This window comes from Scyliorhinus torazame, chromosome 1, assembly GCF_047496885.1.
Source record: "Scyliorhinus torazame isolate Kashiwa2021f chromosome 1, sScyTor2.1, whole genome shotgun sequence".
Taxonomy (NCBI): Eukaryota; Metazoa; Chordata; class Chondrichthyes; order Carcharhiniformes; family Scyliorhinidae; genus Scyliorhinus; species Scyliorhinus torazame.
Genome location: NC_092707.1, coordinates 291,758,263 through 291,781,056, shown reverse-complemented (window position 1 = coordinate 291,781,056; position 22,794 = coordinate 291,758,263). Strand labels below are relative to the sequence as shown.

The window sequence follows — 22,794 nt, the reverse complement described above, 5'->3', positions numbered from 1 at the left end:
TCAGCAACCAACATCATTAGCCCAACTCCAAACTCACTCAGCACAACATCTACATCATCCTGCTGAATATCCAACCATTTATCCGGTCCAGCAACGTGAAGACATCAAGATGGCATAGACAGGATGGTGAAATGGGCAGGTGAAGTTCAATACAAAGAAGTGTGAAGTGATGCTTTGGGAAGACCAATATGAAAACGACAAATATATTTACTATTAGTAACAGATGTAGGTGAGCAGAGACACTTATAGGGCTGGTTTAGCACACTGGGTTAAACAGGTGGCTTATAAAGCAGAACAAGGCCAGCAGCACGGGTTCAATTCCAGTACCAGCCTCCCCGAACAGGCGCCGGAATGTGGTGACTAGGGGCTTTTCACAGTAACTTCATTGAAGCCTACTCGTGACAATAAGCGATTTTCATTTTCACTAGGGTGTCCATATACATAAATCTTTAAATGTCCCAAGGTGACATAGAGTTTTACAAGATAATTAGATGTTTGGATAGGGGAAAATTCCATCGGTCATTCATTAGAGGAAAAATTCCATGAGTCGGTCATTCATTAGAGGTCATAGATTTAAAGTCATTGGAGGACAATCTTTTCATTCAAAGATACGTTGGTATGTAGACTGTTCCACCTGAAAATCTGATAGAAGCCAATTCCAAAAATAATTTTGAAGGGAGTTGGGCAAGTGCTTGAGATTTGAGAATTTACGTGGGGATGTGAAACTAAATATGACTGCTCTTTTAAAAAGACAAACATGGACATGGCCTGAAATCTCTCCTTCTGGGCCATGAATATTTATAATTCCATGAACAAAGATTACCCAGTAATTACCACCTTGATGTCTGAGGGACCTTGGAAATTGGCTGCCTCATTTGTTACATTACATTAGAATAATATCTAAATTTCAAAATTACTGAAATAGCTGTGAAAAACATAGGTCGGTCTGAGTTCAAAAAGGTGGAATTAAGGGGCAGGTGATTTCGAGGGGATGTGAGGAAAAACCTTTTCACCCAGAGAGTGGTGGGAATCTGGAACTCACTGCCTGAAAGGGTGGCAGAGACGGGAAGCCTCACAACATTTAAGAAGCATTTAGATGAGTGATTGAAATACCATAGAATACAAGGCTACCGACCAAGTGCTGGAAAATGGGATCAGAATAGATAGGTGCTTGATGGCTGATGCGGAGAGGATGGGCTGAAAGGCCTCTTCCTGTGCTGTAAAACTCTATGACTGAGGTTCTCGTATAAATCAGTCTCTTTTTTAATGAAAAGTTTGATCTAAAAAGATGCACTTACGGGTTACACTTTTTCTTTTTCTCATCTCCATAAGCTAATTTTTTGCAAGCTTTGATGTGGATTTCCAGTGTCGCAGCCTTAAAGTTGTACTGGACGGACAGTTCAATTTCACCAGTAATATTCGCATTGTCCAAAGTCTCTGGTTCCGTGCAGGTGCTGGTGATGCTGTTTGTACTACCCTATGGAGACATGATGGGAGACATTACAATTCTTGCCTTAGTTTGAGGATAATTTGACTTACACTTTCCTTCAGTTTTGATTCAGATCCTTTGTTTTCTTTAGGGCTTCCTCTTCATTTTAATGAAAAAAAAAATTAACTTTATGCCAACTTCAGTAATTCCGCACGTCATTTCCATCAGAATGACTTAGGATTTACATTGGGCAATGACGTCATTGAACCCAACTAGTCTGTCTTGGTGTTCACCCCCATGTGAGAAAGAGACGTAATCCCAGGCTCTTTCTCTGCTCCTATACCCTCTCCTTCAAATTGTTCTTTAATTATAGAATCGTCTTTACTTTAATCAACAACTTAGGTAGTGAATCCACAGCCTGACAACCTCAGTGTAAAAATGTCTGTCTTGTTTTCTGGTCAATATAGAATCCCAACAGTGCAGGTGGAGGCCATTTGGCCCATCGGCACAGCACTGATCCTCCAAAAGGGCACCCAAGCTAGGCCCCCTAACCTGCATATCTTTTGCCTGTGAGATGAAAACCACATAGACACAGGGAGAATGTGCAAACTCCACACAGTCACCCAAGGCTGCAATCGAACCCAGTTTCCTGGCGCTGTGAGGCAAATATTTATTTGTCTATGTCTATCTCTGATGTGGAGATGCCGGCGTTGGACTGGGGTGAGCAGGGTAAGAAGTCTTACAACACCAGGTTAAAGTCCAACAGGTTTGTTTCAAACACTAGCTTTCGGAGCACTGCTCCTTCCTCGGGTGAATGAAGAGGCATGTTCCGGAAACATATATATTGACAAATTCAAAGATGCAAGACAATGCTTAGAATGCGAGCATTAGAAGGTGATTAAATCTTTACAGATCCAGAGATAAGGGTAACCCCAGGTTAAAGAGGTGTGAATTGTGTCAAGCCAGGACAGTTGGTAGGATTTTGCAAGCCCAGGCCAGATGGTGGGGGATGAATGTAATGCAACATGAATCCAAGGTCCCGGTTGAGGCCGCACTCATGTGTGCGGAACTTGGCTATATCAATCTCATTCTAGACTCCTCAATTACTGGAAACGGTCTGTTTCCATCTTAATCCACCGCCTGCCATGGTGGGATTCAAACCCGGGACCCCAGAGCATACCCTGGGTCTCTGAATTACTAATCCAGTGACAATACCACTAGAGGCCACCGCCTCATTGGGGGGCAGTATTGTCGGTTTGGGAGATTATAGACTGGATTCTCTGATGTTGTGGCTAAGTGCCAAAATCTGCGCTGAACCCTCACAGATCCTGGGACTGGTGAGGGGCGGGCAGTGGCACTGAGTAAAACTCAAGGCACCAGAAACGGCCGGGGAATGGCCGGGTCCGTGGCCGTGCACGCACACAGCGACGACCTGCAGTGGTCGCGCAGTACAACATGGCGGCGCCCTTGCGCAGACCCGACCTGCCAAATACAGGACAACCCCTGGTCACCCCCCACCAGTCCCCACAACCCTCGTGGACGCCCCCGGCCAGCAGCACAACTCCCGGCCGACTGTGGAGGCCCTGGATACAGTTCGGGCCTGCCACGCCGGGTTCTCGACCGCTTCGACCACACGTCAACCGCGTGGTCGGGAACTTAGCCCATCAGTGGTGGAGCATCGGGGAGGGCCTTCCGATGACGCGTCAACGCCATTCCAATGGCGTATGTATTTGTGTTGACCATTTTGAATGATTTCTTTCAATGCTTCCCACTTTTTATTCACTGACATACCTAATAGTCTATGTACCTACATATACCTATATAGGGCAGCATGGTAGCACAGTGGGTAGCACTGTTGCTTCACAGCTCCAGGGACCCAGATTCGATTCCCGGCTTGGGTTACCATCTGCGTGGAATCTGCACGTTCTCCCCGTGTCTGCGTGGGTTTCCTCCGGGTGCTCCGGTTTCCTCCCACAAGTCCCGAAAGACGTGCTGTTAGGTAATTTGGACATTCTGAATTCTCCCTCTGTGTACCCGAACAGGCGCCGGAATGTGGCGACTAGGGGCTTTTCACAGTAAGTTTATTGCAGTGTTAACGTAAGCCAACTTGTGACAATAAAGATTATTATAATTGGCTTTGTTTAAGTGTCAGACTCTTGGAAGATGGGAAGTCACCCAGTAGGGTTTGGCATAATCCTCCAACTGGCATAAGTGTTTCCAGAGGTCACCCCCAAGTACTAACCCACTGAGGTATTTCATGCTGAGTAGGAACCTGACTTCTTCTTACGTCGAGTTGATTTGATGTGGAACTGGCTTCTTCGGTCTGCTGCAAATCCACTTCCTGAAAAGTCCCTCCATCCTTTGTGTCTTGCTTGCTGACTCTGAGGAGGCAGGCCGAGGCTGGCAGCTGCCATATAAGTGGAAACATCATTTAGTAATGAGCTGGTTGAAAAGTGCCAGCATTGTACAGATTCAAAGATGATGGAAACAAATTTCTCCAAACATTGGCTGAATGAAATGACCCTTTTGGGCGGCATGGTAGCACAGTGGATAGCACTGTTGCTTCACAGCACCAGGGCCTTGGGTTCAATTCCCGGCTTGGGTCACTATCTGTGCAGCGTCTGCACGTTCTCCCCGTGCCTACGGGGTTTCCTCCGGGTGCTCCAGTTTCCTCCCAGAAGTCCCGAAAAACATGCCTGTTAGGTGACATGGACATTCTGAATTCTCCCTCTGTGTACCCGAACAGGCGCCGGAGTGTGGCGACTAGGGGATTTTCACAGTAACTTCATTGCAGTGTTAATGTAAGCCTACTTGTGACAATAATAAAGATTAGTAATAGAAAACGTTGGAAATACTCAGCAAATCTGGCAACATTTGTGTCGTGAGGAAGTATTAACACTTCAGGTCAATGACCTTTCATCAGAACTTCACTCATACATAATACTCAGTGAAACGGCAAAGGGAACTGAAGCACAGTATCACTCCATTCTTGTTAATAATCAATTGAAGGACTAGGATCTATTCTTTTTTCAAATTTCCCAGCATGCCATGCAGTTTAATGTAGTCAAAGAGATAGAAATGTTTAATATTATTTTAACTTATCATGTGCTATAGGGACATACATTGAAGTGACAGTTTGGAGGATCCCGCTGACGGAGAATTCCACTGAAGAAGTTTTGTCAAACCTATATAAAACAGTTCAACCCCATTGTAAAGAAAAGCTCTGAAGAAGAGTTTTAGGGACTCCAAATGTTAACTCTGTTTCTCTCTTCACAGATGTTATCAGGTCTGCTGAGATTTCCCAGCATTTTCTGTTTTTATTTCATTGTAACTGTGGTTCCCAATTGTTGGCACCTGAAGAATATGAGAGGGAGGGTTTCGGGGGCAGAGGGGGGTAAAAGAAGGGCCCATGATTTCTCTCCCTGGTTCAGTCACACTACCTTAATGATAGATTCTTTAGCACAGCTTTAACGGTAAAGGTTTGACCTTTGAAATCACTTAGAGCTTGGACATAGTCAAACAATGAGGAGTCCACCACCAATATGTTAATCCTGGTGTGTTTCTGGCCCAGATTCAATATTGGTTTTCTTAAGGTGGCCAGCAATCTGACCTCCTTCTCCACTGTGAGACTGGTGCAAAGTAATTAATCAACATGTCCATAATTACCTTAATTTTATAGACAATATCATGTCTTCAATGTTTGCCTGACCAACGTATTTTTTCCTAATCATAGAATCCCTACAGGGCAGAAGGAGGCCATTCGGCCCACCGGGTCTGCTCCAATAATTCAAAAGACCACCCTACACAGACCCTTCCCCAACCTATCCCCTGGCCCCAGCCTATGTACAATTACAAAAATGTTTGTGCTGTTTTTTAACATGGTCCTTTTTTATAGCTTTCAACTCCTCGCTGTCCTTTATATCTTTCCCATTTGCCACGATCTGTGCTACTTTACACATTTTGCTTGTTTTCCCTTTTAGCTTTACATTGTCTCTTATTCTTTAGTTGTTCATGGCTTTTTTTTGTCAATGGAGCTTTTTTTCTTGGGGTATAAATTGGTCCGCTACGATATTGCATTATTTTTGAACACCTCCCACTGAGCCTCTGTTGTTTTATGTAGTACTAGAGTTGCCCATATTTCTATGGATAGTCTCTGTCTCATCACACTGAATTTAAGTTAACCTAAATCAAGAATCTTTGTTGCTGTTTCACATTCTTCCTTCAAATATTATGTTAACTTTGATATGTTATGATAACTATTATATAAATGTTCATGCACCATTAGACTGTTAATTAAATGTCTCATTGGTCATTACCAAATCTATTTTGGCATGCCCTCTTGTTGATTCTAAGACATATCGTTGCAGAAAACAAACCTGAACACATTCAAAAGTAATTTCATCCCAAATCAACAAGGTTATTCCTCACCTTCTATCATTTTCACCCTCTTACCTGTAAGGCTTTCTAAGCAGTTGGTAGTAAGGTGTGCACAAGGACAGTTGCACATCGGGTAGTCCCAGAGCATATAGTATTCGATATGTTATCCTTCCACGTGTTAATCAATAAATCATCATTCTAAGTAATTCATCAGCAGTTCTGTGAGATTCATTGAAGATTAAACTTCAATGATTGCAACAGCAGGACAACAGAACACAACATGGTACCAGGAGTTTTGAACATTTAAAGAAACAGCAGAAAAGACAAAGGAAAACCGGCCGAAGAACAAAACAGAAAAAGGAAGATTCTTCAATTGACCTGGTAAACAACGGCCTGTGGCAATTCAACGTAATAAAAGACGGCGAAGCTCGAGATGGAAAGTTTAAAAGCACTCCACCAGCTTCAAGTATCAGGAAATGTAGACAAAAAATGGTTTGTTTTCCAACAGCAGTTTAAGCTCTATGTTTCAGCCCTTGGCCTGCAGGCACAGCCTGACGAGAGGCGCATTATGTTGCTGCTCATGGTGACAGGTCCACAAGTAATCAAAATCTACAATACATTTGCTTTTGATAGTGAAGAGGAATGCAAGATATATGATCAATTGATAGAGTACTTTGATCGGTATTGCTCGCCCAAAAAGAATGAGATATTTGAAAGGTATATTTTTCGGACGCGTACCCAGAAACCTGGCGAACCTTCCAACAGTGTTGTCACTGACTTGAGGCTGAAGGCCCAGTCCTGCAATTTTAGTAATCTAAAATCTTCAATGATTCGCGACCAAATAGTATTTGGCATGTCAAATGACAAGCTCCGTGAGAGATTGCTGCGGGAAGAAGATTTGATAAAGGAACAAGCAATAAAGATTTGCCATGTGAGTGAGTTGGCTGCACAGCAAATCAGTACACTCAACTCAAAACATTTTGATGCCAGCATGGAGGAAGACGCCAGCGCTATCAGCACATAGTTCAATAAGAAATGTGGTCTCAGGCAGCACGGTGGCGCAGTGGTTAGCATTGCTGCCTCACGGTGCCGAGGTCCCAGGTTTGATCCCGGCTCTGGGTCACTGTCCTTGTAGAGTTTGTACATTCTCCCTGTGTTTGCGTGGGTTTCACCCCCACAACCCAAAGATGTGCAGTGTAGGTGGATTGGCCATGCTAAATTGCCCCTTATTTGGAAAAAGTGAATTGGGTACTCTAAATTTATTTTAAAAAAAGAAACGTGGTCTTAGTGCGGAGAGCCATTTTAAGCGGCCGACCGGGTCTGCCATCTTATGCCAGAAATGTGGCAACTAACATGGCCCACGGTAATGCCCAGCATATGGAAAAGTATGCTCCAGGTGCGGCTGAACGAATCAGTTTGCGAAACAATGTTTTTTGCGTCCTTCAATGGACCAAAAAAGAGCAACTAATGCAGTGGAGGAGATGCCTCTAGAAGAGCATCTAATTTCTTGATCTAAGTTCAGAAAAGGGCCAGAGCAGTCCAATCAAAGAAGGTGAAGAAATCCTTCTGAATAGTCGTGAGCGGCTGTATGGTCCAGACAGCGAGTGGCCAGATGGTTACTGCAACTCGCAATGACATATGCTGGTGCACTCACTGGATGAGAAACAAGCAAAAGTCCGGGCGAAAGACGACAAAGCAAATGAGGCGCTGGAAGAGCCAAAGGGAATTCCAGGCTTCTGGTTAACAGTCTTCAAGAAGATGTATAAACTCAGTGGCATGATACAGGAGCATGATAAGCCTGTATTAGAGCATCGACATGATGTGAACGTTAAATGTTCAGAGCGTACACAGCCAATGAGCTTCACTCTGGAGTTTACGTTTGAGTCAAATAAGTATTTTACAAACGAGGTAATTACGAAAGTATACCAGCTGGAATCGCAGCCTGACGAGCGGGAATTTTCATTCTGTAATGAACTAGAAATCACGGGATGCACCAGGTGCCAGATCGACTGGAAGAAAGAGAAAAATGTCACATTGAAGACCATTAAAATGAAGTTGAAGCATAACGGTCGGAGCACTCGCAAAACGGTTATGAAAACTGTACCAAATGACTCATTCTTTAATTTCTTCAGTCCTCCAGAAGCTCCGTAGCATGGAATGTGAAATAAACGTTCTGCAGCAAGACTCGCTGCTGACTTTGAAATGTGTTCAATCCTGTGTGAACACACAATTCCATGTGCAATGTGGTACTTTACAGGAGAAATCTTTGCTGATGACACTGACTCTGAAGATGAGTACCTTGATGAATTCTACGAAGACTATGAAGACAATGAAGTAAGCAAAGGTCTAGATGATGAACCGGAGCTGGACGAATATGAAACGTTAGCAAAGCTGTTTCGGGGGAAAGATGGCACACTCAATGAAGGAGCCTGTGCAGCGCTACGTCAGTGGTTTGGCGGGAATGACAAGGTGATCGCAAGAGATGCCCAGCCTGTGCTGGACCTCAAGCAGTGCGAATGCCCAGAGATTGCACACGTAGAAATGGACAGCAAGATTGCAACAGCAGACACGAAGATGATGTAGCTCCGAACCAACTAAAAACAGCAAATATTGTTCCAATTCTGGAGAAACTAGCTCCAGAAGCATACAGCGAACCATCGCAGCCCCCATGAAAAAGTTCCGGCAATAGACGCCCCAAGACTAAAGGCCACTCCACCGCAGGAAGAGGTCAAAGAGCAAATGACGGCATCCATATGCAATTGCACAGCGACAGATGACACGTTTTTAATAATACATGACAAGGATGAGCGATAGCTGACATCTGTATGCAGTGTCGCAACTACAGTTGATACTCAATCTGGATGCAGTTCCACAGCGTTGGATGATATGTACATACTATCACACGATGAGCTTGAGTCCCCACCTGGTCTATCTGAAAAAGATGAGGTGTGCATAGTAATTTCAAGTGATGAGGAGCCATCATTTGGGGCTCAAGCACACGATGTAGGGGCAGCGCCCAACGCTGAGAATGCTAATCCTACCCAGATACTAGAATGCGAGGCTATCCAGACACCAGAGTGTGAGGCTCTGCAGCTGGTTGTTGAAGGTGCTGACTTAATGACCACCGAACAGCCCCTCAGCAGCACGACGACACGGACGTCTCTGCACACAACCCACAACACACTGATTCCATGATGCAGGCCAGCGACAAGGTGGCTGCTACCAGAACCAAACGAAAGACAAAAAGCACTCAAATGTTAGCTCGCAGAAAAGATAATGTCATGATATTCAGATAAACATCATGGTGCAAACACACATACACACTGATCAACAGATCAACAGACCACTCAACACACACGCAACATCACAGCCAATCACAAGCAAGAGCACACGCACTATAAAACGGGGAACACCACAGTTCCCGCTCATTCCAGCAGGAGACAGCTCAGGGCACAGAGCTCACAGCAAGCCACTCAGACATATACCATGTGCTGAGTGCCATTCTAAGATAATGTAAGGGCTGGGTCCACAGGTTAACGGGTAAAGTACGAACCACAGTCATAAGTTTACAGATGTTGTTATTGATAGTAATGAAACAGAGTTGTACCATCTGCAACGGTGTTGGTTCGTTTGTATAGCGGAACACCCAACACAACAGATAAGAGGAGCGGTCACAAATTGGTACTAAAAACAAAAAAGAGGAATAATAATAATAATCTTTATTAGTGTCACAAGTAGGCTTACATTAACACTGCAATGAAGTTACGGTGAAAAGCCCCTAGTCACCACACTCCGGCGCCTGTTTGGGTACACTGAGGGAGAATTCAGAATGTCCAATTCACCTAACAACATGTCTTTCGGGACTTGTGGGAGGAAGCCGGAGCACCGGGAGGAAACCCACACAGACACGGGAAAATGTACGAGAGGGAGCGTGAGGGCTACCGTGCTCTGGATTCTCAGTTTTGAAGACTAAGTCCCCACGCCGGAGAGAAAACAGTGGTCTTTTACGCCAGGAAAACTGGTGTAAAATGGCCACCGATTCCCCGTTTTGCTGGAGGTTAGCAGGGAGGCAACGTAGAGCTCACAGGGCCCCCAGCCTCGAATGAAGCCCGAGGGAGAGGCCCTCCACCGACTGTGGCGGCCCCAGACTGAGTCCGCAGCCGCCACGCGAGGTTGCCGGATGGTGTGACCACACATGTCCCACACTGTCTCGGCCGGTCAGCGACGGAGCATCGCGGGGCGGACCTCAGGCAATGGCCTGAGGCCGTGGATAATCGTCACGGCATACTCCTAGAGTACGCCGCTTTTCAGGGGACGGAGAATACAAAACCAGCGCCGCTCCCGATATTGCCGTATAAACGGATTCTCTGCCCCGTCGCCGAACGTGATTTCGGAGTCGAGGAGTGGAGAATCCAGCCCCGTGAGTCCCACCGAGGACATCAAAGAGAAGACATCAGCAATATGGCTGATAGGCCGGAGACTACACAACAGAGCAGCAGCAGAGAGCATCGCGAGAGCACACAGAAAGACAGCAGCCAACAGCATCGAGTAAAGAAATGGAAGAAGCTGAAGACACAGGGATGGCCAACAAGAATACCAGGTTTCAAGGCGCATGACTAAAGTGAGGCCTCGATGGGGCATTCCTCGCCGAGGCCAGAAAAACCGGCAAAGTGCCAGCAAAGTGCTGTTAACTAGCGGGGTCTTTTCCGGCACTGTAGACATAGAATTTGTCCGAAACCAGACATAGAATTTGTCTCTTTTAATCACGCCCGCTATCTTTCAAATAAGACGATAAACAGAGGTCTTGTCAACCCTATCAGGTCCTATATAGTGTTATTTCAAAGAGGAATAGAGAATTTATGCCTGGTTAATATTTATCCGTCAACCTACAAGGTCAGTGCGGAAGACTATGCCTGAGTGACACGGAGACAGAGTGATTCTTGGGAATTTGATTGAAAGTGGGAATTTGGTGTGTAGGGGGGATAGAGGTGCTTTAGGGAAGGTTTATTGGAAGAAGGAGAGCTTACTGAGTTGTGAGTTCGGTGAAGGGGGAGAAGGGGGTGCTCCTTTCTTCTACTCTTTTTGTACCCTGCAGCATTTGAATTCCACTCTGGTGCAGCAGAAGGAGTAGATTAATGAGTAACTGGAGAGGTCGGAGAGCTTAAACAGCTAGCAGGAGGTCAGTCTGTGAGGCAATCACATTCTGTAAAAGATAACATGCTCACCATAGGGCAACAATTAAGGGATTCGTTGGTGTACGTTTTCTTCTTTTATCCTTCCACACCTCGATGATTTATGTGCCATTTTAAGGTTTAATTAGTATTAGTAAAGTTCACGTTACTAAAGCAATAATACGGCTTATTGGAAGCATTAGGGTTATGACTTAATTAAGAAACAGTAAATTAACGATTCTACGATAAAGATGGCAAGGCAGGTGATGCGTTGCGATTGCAAGCTGTGGGAGCTTCTAGATGCTACTGTGGTCCAGGGTAAACATATCTGCAGTAGGTGCCTGTGGCTGTAGGAACTTCAGCTCAGAGTTTATGAACTGGAGGCCAAGCCACAGACACTGCGACAGGGGAAAAGTTACCTGGATGCTTTGTAACAGGAGGTGGTCACACCCCTTAGGATAGGATCTTCTGATTTGGTCATTGGTCAGAGACGGAGAGTGTGACTACGAATGAGGCAGGTCACGGGACCCAGAGGGCAAGAGTAAAGGAGCCTCAGCCTCCACAATGGTCCAACAGGGTTGAGGTTTTTTCTGCTTGTTTGGATGAGAGTGAGGGCTTCAGGGTGGATGAGCTAACTGTGGTACAGGAAGGCATTCAAGTGGGTGGAGCAAAAAGGAATGTAGTGTCAGTTGATGATGTGATGTTCTTTGTGTTGCTTATTTAGGATGGTTTGCATAGTGTTCCACAAAGACCACAGTATGGATTTTACTTAAACAAAGCTATGATTTTATTTACACTACTAAACTGGGTTTCGACACTTAGTCCTTTTAAAGTACAGAATTGATCAATAACAACTAACTACACTCACCTTCTGCTAATCATACTAACTGGTATTACTATAATCTAACCTTCTCACACTAACTGCTGTGATGACATTCACTAGCTGTCTCCTGCTTACACTCCTCCCCCAAGATCTCGCATCACTGCTTTATATAGTAGCACCTGTAGTTCCCTCCAGTGGCTATTCATGGTACTACATTAACCCTTGTAATGCTGATGGTTATGATAATACCACAGGGGATAATACAACGAGAGGTATGGACATTGGTCTGTGCGGCCGAGAGCATGAGCCCAGAAGGCTGTGTTGCCTACCTGGTGCCAGGGTTCAGGACATTTGCTCAGGGCTGGACAGGAATTTGGAGTTGGAGGAGGGCCCAGTTGATGTCCATGTGTGTATGAACGGCATATGCAGGGCCAGGAAAGCGGCTCTACTTAGATAGTATAAGGAGCTAGGCACCACACAGAATAGCAGAACCTCAAAGGTAATGATCTTTTCATTGTTACCTGAGCCACATTCCATTTGGCAGAGGGCACATAAGTTTAGTGAAATGGAAACATGGCTCAAAGATTGCTGTGGGAGAAGTAGGTTTTGGTTCATGGGGCACTGGCATCAGTACTGGGGCATTTGGGGCTGTACTGTTGAAACCGTCTTCACCTGAACCATGCTGGGCCCAGTGTTCCGGTGAACCATATAACGAGGGAAATAGAGAAGGCTTTAAACTAAGCAATGGGGTGAAAGATAAATGTAGCAAATGAACAGGTAAAGTCAGGGCAGGAGAGCAAAATAGTGATATGGGAAATGATGGTAAGAGAATGGCAGGAAGGGACAGAGAAAAAAAACCTAAGAAGTCAAGACTAGGGGCGGGATTCTCAGTTTCTGAGACTAAGTGTTAACGCCGGCGCAGAATTTGTGGGCTTTCACGACAGCAAAACCGGTGCCGAACCTGGACTGATTCAGCGACCGTGGAGGGACTAGCACCGGCGCCACATGGAACACAATCCATTCCAATGAAAAACGGTGCCGGATTCGGCAGGTCCGTGATTGACACTCGGGAGGCTGACAATCTGCAGTCGCATATACACATTACAACCCCCACACACACTCATCCCAGCCAACAATACGGCACTGGTTGTGCTGGAGGTCGTGCTGGAGCATGCCCATGGGTTGGCTGGGGCAGAGGGCACCTCGGGGGTGGCCTGGGGGGGCCATCCATATGACCAGTGGCCCCACGTTCAGAGTGGGCAGTCAGCGGCCTGCGCAGCTGCATGGCTGCCTTTCCAGCTGCGGCAATGGTGCTCCATGTCCATCCACCCCGACCCCGCAGCCAATCTCCTGGCCACCCCGGGCTACTACCCCAGGCCCTGGCAGACGCCCATGGCCAGCGTCACAGCTGTCAGCACGCTATGGCAATGTTTGACACTTTCTGTACCCCCTCTCAATTCCTCAGCAGCCATGACGCTGGTTTCACAATTTTAAAAGCACAAGCGAACCGTGCCATTGGGAACTCAGCCCTTCGGAGGCGGAGAATCGCAGAGGCCCCGGAAAATAATGGGTCAGTTCTGCTAATGTGGGCAGCACGGTAGCATAGTGGTTATCATTATGGTTTCACAGTGCCAGGGTCCCAGGTTCGATTCCCGGTTTGGGTCACTGTCTGTGTGGAGTCTGCACATTCTCCCCGTGTCTGCGTGGATTTCCTCCGGGTGCTCCGGTTTCCTCCCACAAGTCCAAAAAATGTGCTATTAGGTCATTTGGACATTCTGAATTCTCCCTCTGTGTACCTGAACAGGTGCCGGAATGTGGCGACTAGGGGCTTTTCACAGTGACTTCATGTAATGTAAGCCTACTTGTGACAATAAAGATTATATATATATATATATATAATGATATGCAAAGGGTGTTGATTATATATGCGTTTCGGACCGCATTGACGCCGCTGTCGAGGTGACGGAGAATTGTGATTTGGCGTCAAATCGCTGCGATTTTGGCTTCGGAACCTATTCTCCGCCCAATCGCATTTCCCGATTTCCACCAACGAAAAATCCTGCCCTAGATGTTCAATTCCTCTCGCAACAAAAGACCGCATTACAGAGGGCAGTACAGTGGTTAGCACTGTTGCTTCACAGCGCTAAGGACTCGGGTTCGATTCCCGGCTTGGGTCACTGTCTGTGCGGAGTCAGCACATTCTCCTGTGTCTGCGTGGGTTTTCTCCAGGTGCTCTGGTTTCTTCACACAAGTCCCGAAAGACATGCTTGTTAGGTGAATTGGACATTCTGAATTCGCCCTATGTGCTCCCGAACAGGCGCCGGAGAGTGGCGACTAGGGGATTTTCACAGTAACATCATTGCAGTATTAATGTAGGCCTACTTGTGACAGTAATAAAGATTATTTATTTACTTATTAGTATTCTTAATTACTTTCTATATCTGCATACTAACTTTTTGTGATTCATGTGCAAGAACATCGAGATGCCTCTGCACCTCGGAATTCTGTAATAAGTAATATTCTGCTTTTTTATTCTTCCTGCCAAAGTGAACAACTTCCCATTTCCCCACGTTAACTCTGGACCATACTGTAACAAAACTGTTTGGCCAGACGAGGGCTTAGTTCAGGCCTTTACACGAGGACTAAACTTGTAGTGGAAAATCTCCCTAAATTACCAAGTTGTCTTCCTTAAGTATATTGTGCAGACCATACCTTGTGGGATTTGTCTAAGGCTGGGTCCGACTGACTTCTTCGCTCTTTCTTTAGCTCATCGTCTTCTGTCCCATAATTTGCTGTGAGTAATTTGCTGCCCTTCATCACATCTTCTTGGGACTTGGAGATTTCTAGAGAGAGATCCAAACATTAAAAATTAACACCAAAAAAATGTTCATCAATACTTACAGTAACAATTTACTTTAGACGAGAACATAGAATCAGATTTATTAGTGGAATGCAAAACTCCCAAAAATTACATGAAAATCAACCAAACATGCACTTCTTTCATAACTAGCAAAAACCATTGATGAGTGTTGAACTGCTGGAAGCGCCTTCTCTCAGCTGGTACATTAAACTGTCTGCTCTGCTGTGTACAACAATTCTCCTGGCAGGTCTAAATTTCAAACATTCAGTCAGGGATACTCCTTAACCCTTGACAAAGAGATGACTTAGTCAAAAGTTACTGACTGTCACCAGAACTTAGATCAATTTTTTTACTGTCATGTGTGCAAAGCCTTTTAACAATGGAACATTTGAAATATTTTGCAGTTCTCATTCAATTGCAAAATCAATAATCATCAGTCTTGCATCTCTGAACAGTTACTCTCAAACACAGTGGAAAATCTTGTAACAATTAAGTTTAGAATTGTTAGAAACAAAGGAAAGAGGAGCAGCAGGAGGCCACTCGGGCCTTCGAGCCTACTCCTCCATTCATTATGATCATGGCTGATCATCCAACTCAGTAACTTGCTCCCGCTTTACCACCACATCCTTTGATCCATTTCGCTCCAGCGGGGCAGCACATGGCCCACCCAAGACAACGCACACAGCAACCTCTACAGGACGGTGACGGACAGGGGCTACGGAGCATACCTCTGGCATGGGTAGTGCCAGCCAATGGTATCCCTGGACAGAGAACGAGGCAAGAGGCCCCCACCAGGCTGGGCACCAATGGGACCATGGATTTGTAGGGCAGAGTGCCAGGGGGAACAGCCAGGGGTGGGTGTGGGGATGTGGGAGGAGGGGGAGGGGGGAGAGTGGGACATATGGGGGCGTGGTCTGCAGTGCAGACCTGGGCAACAAAGTAGTCCGGTGGACTTGGTTGGCACAGGGTTACGCGTCATGCTAACATGTCTGACTTTCACCCCCTGCTATCGGAATCCAACCAAGAAAGATGGCCTTCATCCTGGCTGCCGCAGTCCTGGGGGATGCACTGAGGCTGTACGTGCAGGAACTGCTCGAGGAGGACCCTGCAGCGGTGGAGCCTGTCCCAGAGGAACAGGAGCCACTGGTGAGGATGGAGATCCGGCCGCCCAACAGGCTGATGAGGAGGTGGGAGGGAGAACCGCATCAGGCCTTGTGTGTACCGACAATGCCTATCGTTCAAGGACATGCCGGGCCAGGCATGCCGACGAAGACTCTGGCTGAGCAGGAAGACAGTACGACAAATCTGCCAGGTCATGGCGCACCTGACACTATCAAGGTGAGGTTCGCTCTGAACATGTACGCCACAGGGTCCTTCCAGTTACCAAGTGGGGACATGTCCGGGATCTCACAGACCTCAGTGCACAGGTGCATCCATGCCGTGACTGAGGCCATATGCCGTTGGCACAATACATCAGGTTCAATGTGGACCGAGACCACCAGGATGCATGGGCAGCGGGCTTCGCGGTCATTGTCAGGATGCCCCGGGTCCAGGGGTGGTCGACGGGATGCCTGTCACCCTACGGGCACCAGACCTAACAGGCCGATAGGGCTTTCACTCGATGAACCTGCAACTGGTGTGTGACCATGAGCTGTGTGATATACCATCAATTCACAGCGAGACCATATGAACAATTGAACGAAGGCTTTATTACGCCAAGAACTAGCCTGCCAGTGACTTCTGTACAAATGAGCGCCATCCACTAGGCGCAGGACTATATACCGTCCCGGGGGGGTGGGGGGGGCAGAGGCGGAGCCCATTGGGGTTCCAGCTCAATCCTTAAAGGTTAAAGGTTACACAGGCATCACATTTCCTGGTGAATACATTTCACCACATTCACCCCTTGTTTAAGAAAAACACAAAGTCCAGCAGGGGTGACGTGGGTCAAATGTCCAGTCTATCCGGAGGCCGGATTATCCTTTTAGATCTCCTCAGCTCTGGCGGTGCGGCGGGCACGGACGTCGTAGATGATGGTGACTCAGAGAGCATGTTGTTCTGAGCTTCCGCCCGGCGTGTCGGAGACGGTTGCGGGGTAGTGGTCGGCAGGTGGGTGGTGGGTGGCTGCTGTGAAGGCGCGAGGGGCAGTGCAGTCGCGGGGGGTGACGTAGGCGCGGGAGGACACAGGAGCCTCAGGGGGGGCAAAAGAGACATGGTTGGTGGCGGTAGGCGATGCTGGGATGCGGGGGGGGGGGGGGCGCGTTGGCAGGGGAACCAGCAGGCGCCAGGTCCCGTAGAGAGACAGTATTTTGCCGTCCGTCTGGGTGCGCAACGTAGGCGTAATGGGTGTTTGCGTGCAGCAGCTGGACCCTCCCGGCTAGGGGGTCGGTCTTATGGCTCCTCACATGCCTCCGGAAAAGGACAGGCCCCGGAATTGTCAGCCAGGATGGAAGTGAGACCCCAGAGATGGACTACCTGGGAAAGACAAACAAGCGGCTGTGAGGGGTCTCATTCGTGGCTGTGCAGAGGAGCGACCTAATGGAGTGGAGCGCGTCGGGAGGACCTCCTGCCAGCAGAGAACCGGGAGACTTCCAGACCGTAGGGAAAGAAGGACGGCCTTCCATACCGTCGTGTTCACCCTCTCCACCTGCCCGTTGCTCTGCGGGTTGTAGCTGGTAGTCCTGCTCGAGGCGATGCCCTTACCGAGCAGGTACCGACGCAGCTCATCGCTCATAAACGATGTGCCCCGGTCACTGTGGATGTATGCAGGGAAACCGAACAGTGTGAAGATGCTGTGCAGGGCCTTTATTACTGTGGCCGAGGTCAGGTCGGGGCAAGGGACAGCGAAAGGGAAGCGGGAGTACTCGTCAATGATGGTCAGGAAGTACAGATTGCGGTTGGTGGATGGGAGTGGCCCCTTGAAGTCGATACTGAGGCACTCAAAGAGCCGGGAAGCCTTTACCAGGTGGGCCTTGTCTGGCCGGTAGAAGTGCGGTTTGCACTCCGCGCAGACTTGGCAATCCCTGGTCATGGCCCTGACCTCCTCGGTGGAGTAGGGCAGGTTGCAGGACTTAATAAAATGGACAAGCCGGGTGACCCCTGGGTGCCAGAGATCGTTGTGAAGAGCCCGCAGTCGGTCCTCCTGCGCGCTGGCGCAAGTGCCGCGGGACAGGGCATCTGAGGGCTCTTTGAGTTCCCAAGGACGATACTTAATATCGTAAGTGTAGGTGGAGAGTTCGATCCTCCACCTCAAGATCTTATCATTTTTAAACTTGCCCCGCTGTGCATTGTCAAACATAAACATAAAGGCTACCGACCGTTGGTCGGTGACGAGGGTGAACCTCCTACCAGCTAGGTAGCGCCTCCAATGCCGCACAGTTTCCACAATGGCTTGCGCCTCCTTCTCGACAAAGGAGTGTCGAATCTCGGAAGCATTGAGGGTTCTAGAGAAGAAGGCTACGGGCTGCCCCCCTGGTTGAGGGTAGCAGCCAGGGCGACGTCTGACGCATCGCTGTCTACCTGAAAAGGGATGGACTCGTCCACCGCATGCATGGTGGCCTTAGTGATATCAGCCTTGATGCGGCTGAAGGCCAACCAGGCCTCAGCCGTAAGGGGAAACGTAATGGTCTTAATAAGTGGGCGGGCTTTGTCCGCGTAGTTGAGGACCCACTGGGCATAGTATGAGAAAAGCCCCAGGCACCGTTTGAGGGCCTTGAGGCTGTGGGGAAGGGGAAGTTCCGTGAGGGGGCGCATGCGGTCGGGATCGGGCCCCAGGACTCCGTTTTCCACGACATAGCCGAGGATAGCTAGCTGGGTTGTGCGGAAAACGCACTTCTCCCTATTATATGTGAGGTTGAGGGATTGGGCGGTTTGGAGGAACTTCTTAAGGTTGGCGTCGTGGTCCTGCTGGTCATGGCCGCAGATGGTGACATTGTCCAAGTACGGGTATGTAGCCCACAGCCCCTACTGGTCCACCATTCGGTCCATCGTTCTCTGGAAGACCGAGACCCCATTGGTGACGCCGAAAGGGACCCTGAGGAAGTGGAAGAGTCGGCCGGCTGCTCCAAAAGCCGAGGGGTGGTGATCTTCCGGGCGAATCAGGAGCTGGTGGTAGGCAGACTTCAGATCCACCGTGGAGAAAACCCGGTATTGTGCGATCTGGTTGACCATCTCCGCAATGCGGGGAGGGGGTATGCATCCAGTTGCGTGAACCGGTTAATGGTCTGGCTGTCGTCCACCACGATCCGGTTCTTTTCCCTAGTCCTGACAACCATCACTTGAGCTCTCCAGGGGCTGTTGCTGACCTCGATGACCCCCTCTCTCAAGAGTCGCTGGACCTCTGACTTGATGAAAGTCATATCTTGTGCACTGTACCGCCTGCTCCTGGTGGAGACGGGTTTACAGTTGGGGGTGAGGTTCGCAAAGAGCGAGGGGGGGGGCGACCTTAAGGGTCGCGAGGCTACATACCGTGAGGGGGGGTAAGGGTCCGCCGAACTTCAGGGTCAGGCTTCGGTGACTGCATTGGAAGTCCAGTCCAAGCAGTAGAGGGGCGCAGAGGTGAGGGTGGACATACAGCTTAAAAAGGGCATACTCAGCGCCCTGTATCACGAGGTTAGCGATGCAGTACCCCCGGATCTGGACCGAATGGGATCCGGAGGCGAGGGAGATCGTTTGAGATGCGAGGTAGATGCGCAGGGAGCAGCGCCTTACCATTTTGGGGTGTATGAAGCTCTCCGTGCTCCTGGAGTCGAAGAGACAGGGGGTCTCGTGCCCGTTGACCCGGACGACCATCATGGAACTCCTCAGGTGCTTCGGCCCTGACTGGTCGAGGGTGACGGCGCCGAGCTGCGGGTAATCAGTGTAGTCGGACAATCTGGGTCATAAAATTGCGGCCCCCACGAGTCACACGTGTCGGATTGAGCTGAAGATGGCCACCCCCACGAGTTGCACGTGGCTGATGATGCGTCTGAGGGGGGCGTTTCCAGCAGGCAAGCAGCTGCATTACAAGGTCTGCGGGCCTGTGAGTCCATGGGTCGGGCCTGAGGAGCTTTCGGCTTCTGGGCTTTCGATCTGGCCAGACAGACTCTGGCGAAGTGACCCTTTTTGCCGCAGTCGCTGCATGTCGTGGAGCGGGCTGGGCAACGCTGCCGTGGGTGTTGGCCCTGGCCACAGACGTAGCACGACAGTCCCCTAGTCTGGGCGGGCAGTCGCGCGGCACATGCCTGTGGCGTGGCCGGGTCTGGCGACATCCGCGTCGGCGGGGCCCACGTGGGGCTCGCTGGGTCCGCGGGGAACGCGCTGAGGATCTGGTAGGCCACCTCTAACGAGGTGGCTAGTTTTACCGTGTCCTGCAGGTCGGTAGCCCCGTTTTCCAGCAGTCGCTGCCTGACGTAATTAGAGCGGACCCCAGCCACATAGGTTCCCGGATCTGCAGCTTCATGTGCTCCTCAGCCGTCACATCTTGATAATTACAGTTTCTGGCGAGTAAGGTCAGGTTTTCCAGATATTCGTCCAGAGATTCTCCTGCGTGCTGCCGGCGAGTAGTGAGCAGATGCCGCGCGAACACCTCGTTTACAAGCTTGATGAAGCGCTTCTTCAGAATCGCGACCACTGCCTCGTACGTGGCTGTCCTTTTGATCAAAATTGAAATTCGATGGCTCACCCGGGCGTGGAGGAGGTGCAGCTTTCGAGTGATGTGCTGGGTATGCCGGATCTGCGAGGACTGCGTTTCCTGCAGCAGTGAGAGAGACAGGCTTCCAACACTTGAAGAAATGCAACTCGATTTTATTGAGCTCTTAACTATCATACATACTTTAACTGTGGGTTGACACTATGCTGACTTGACTGGAGACCTGAGGCTAACCTGACCAGACCATCTTACTACCACATGGTGTATGTTCCAGTTGCTGTTCACGGGGTCTGACTGTCTCAGAGGCTGGATCCCAAGTGAGCTGAAAAACTAGTGCCCTCTGGCTTTATAGTGGTCGTGTCCTGTCTGGTGATTGGCTGCTGTGTTGTGTGTGTTCACTGGTCATCCTGTGTGTCAATCACTGCCTGTCGGTGCACTATCATATAACTGCGTGTATATTATGACAGCGAGCTTCGGGGATAGGCGCTTCGGAGGAGCCGAGGTAGGCCTCAAAGCAGCAGAGCCAGTGAGAGAAGATCCCCTTGGCTTCTGGGGCATGGGCGTCTAAGTCGTGTTTTTCTGGCTTGAGGGCGGCGTCCACAGTGACGTTGTTTGTGTAATAAATTGATATACCATCAATTCACAGCGAGACCATATGAACAAGAGTGAACGAAGGCTGTATTACGCAAAGAACTAGCCTGCCAGTGACTTCTGTATAAATGAGCATCACCCACTGGGCGCAGGACTATATACGGTCCCCGGGGTGGGGGGCTGAGCCAGAGGCGGAGCCCACCGGGGTTCCAGCTCAATCCTTAAAGGTTAAAGGTTACACAGGCACCACATCTCCTGGTGAATACATTTCACCACACTGTGCATCATGCAAGTCTGTGCCCGGTACCGGGCAGTGCGCACGATGCCTTCATCCTGGCACACTCAACGGTTCCTGCCCCTTTCGAGGCGCACTCCCTGGTGAGGGGTTGGCTATGGGGCGACAGCGGCCTACCCGAGGCCACAGACCGATACGGAGACCCGCTACAATGATGCCCATGACGCGACCAGGGCCGTGATCGAGCGGTGCTTTGACATCCTGCAGATGCAGTTCAGGTGCCTGGACCGCTCTGGAGGGGCCCTCCAGTATAACGCTCGGAGAGTTTCCCATATTGTGGTGGCCTGCAGCATCCTCCACAACATTGCGCAGCAGAGGGGCGGCGTGCTGGAGGAGGAGGTTGAACGCCAGGCCTTGTCCGATGAGGAGGTGCCGGGGAGGGTGAGGATGGACAGGACATGAGGCCCGGAGAGACACAGGGCCGGTGCGCACAGAACACTCTAATCGCCTCCTGATTAACCAACAAAGTGCCTGACCAGCGGACACCCGCTCCACCCCCACACCTCCCGGTCGACCACCCTCTCCCATGACTGCCCTCCTTACACCATCTCCCGGCAACCCCCTCCGTGATTCCCGCATGCCACACTATGGGGTGCGGGCCCTGGGTTGGCAGTAACAGTGGTCCTGGTCCATGGGATGGAGGATAATGATGACCTGCTCTGCGATGAGCTCTAGTGCTCCGTATTGTTTGCTAATGTTTGACTCCTGCCCACGGTAGCACGTTCCACCATCCACCTGAGTGATCCCTGTATTCGAACTGGCCATTCCATCACTCGGTCCCACCAAACACTTGGGGTGGGGGTGGGGGGGATTTGGAGTGGAGAGGGATGGGGATGGCCCCAGGTTCCTGGGGCAGTGGGCAGTGGCTGAACTGGGGTTCCTGGCCCAAGCCCCACCTCCAAGAAGTCCAAGACCTGTCTGGATGGCAGCTAGTCCCTATGGTCAGGCCACCCTCGGACTGACCGTCCCCATCGGGGATTTCTACCTACAGCTGATGCATTGCTGCACGTGTGTGGTGCACACTGATTTATTATGTTGTAGGTGTAACATAAGCGGCTTCCTTGTGGTGCACTTGACAAAGGAAGGTTCAGACGTGGAGATAACTTCAACACATTTATTAAACTATTTACACTTCTATTACTCGGGTTCAACACTACTGCTAATCCTACTATAGCTACCCAGACTGACTAACCAGTTGCTGCAATCCACGTGGTGGGAGTGATATTGAATCAACCCTGTGTCTCTACTCACTGACTGTCTCCACTGGAAAGAGGCAGATCATGTGTGTGGTGTCCTTTATATATGGGTTGGTGTAATGCCCTCTTGTGGTCGTGTCACCTCTGTGTGTATCGTGAATGTCCATTGGTCGTGTCCTATCTAACTGATCTATTGGTTGAGTGCGTGTGTGTGATGTCTTTGGTGCTCCCTCTAGTGTCTAGCTAGCCTACATGCATTTACATTGATGCACATCACCACATCCCCCCTTTTTTATGTTACATATTTTCTGTACACTTTGGTAGATAAGGTAAGGTATATACAAGTCATGGGAACAGTAATTAAACAATAAGTCAAAATAATTCGTGTGAGTCCAAAAACCATCAATCATCATGGTCAAATGTCTC

At 49.1% G+C, this 22,794-nt stretch overlaps 1 protein-coding gene across 3 annotated transcripts in view; it reads right to left on the bottom strand.

The window, feature by feature from the left end:
* The window catches only part of sytl3 (synaptotagmin-like 3), a 161,854-nt gene that overhangs the window by 46,023 nt on the left and 93,037 nt on the right, over positions 1-22,794 (bottom strand). The window contains exons 8-10 of one of the 3 annotated variants that reach the window (XM_072507509.1): positions 14,513-14,643; positions 3,672-3,836; positions 1,299-1,477 (exon numbers count right to left, since the gene is read on the bottom strand). In XM_072507509.1, the coding sequence (XP_072363610.1) occupies positions 1,299-1,477; positions 3,672-3,836; positions 14,513-14,643 (475 nt within the window). The remainder of the gene's footprint in view (positions 1-1,298; positions 1,478-3,671; positions 3,837-14,512; positions 14,644-22,794) is intronic. The other 2 variants (XM_072507512.1, XM_072507515.1) reach the window with 2 other exon arrangements.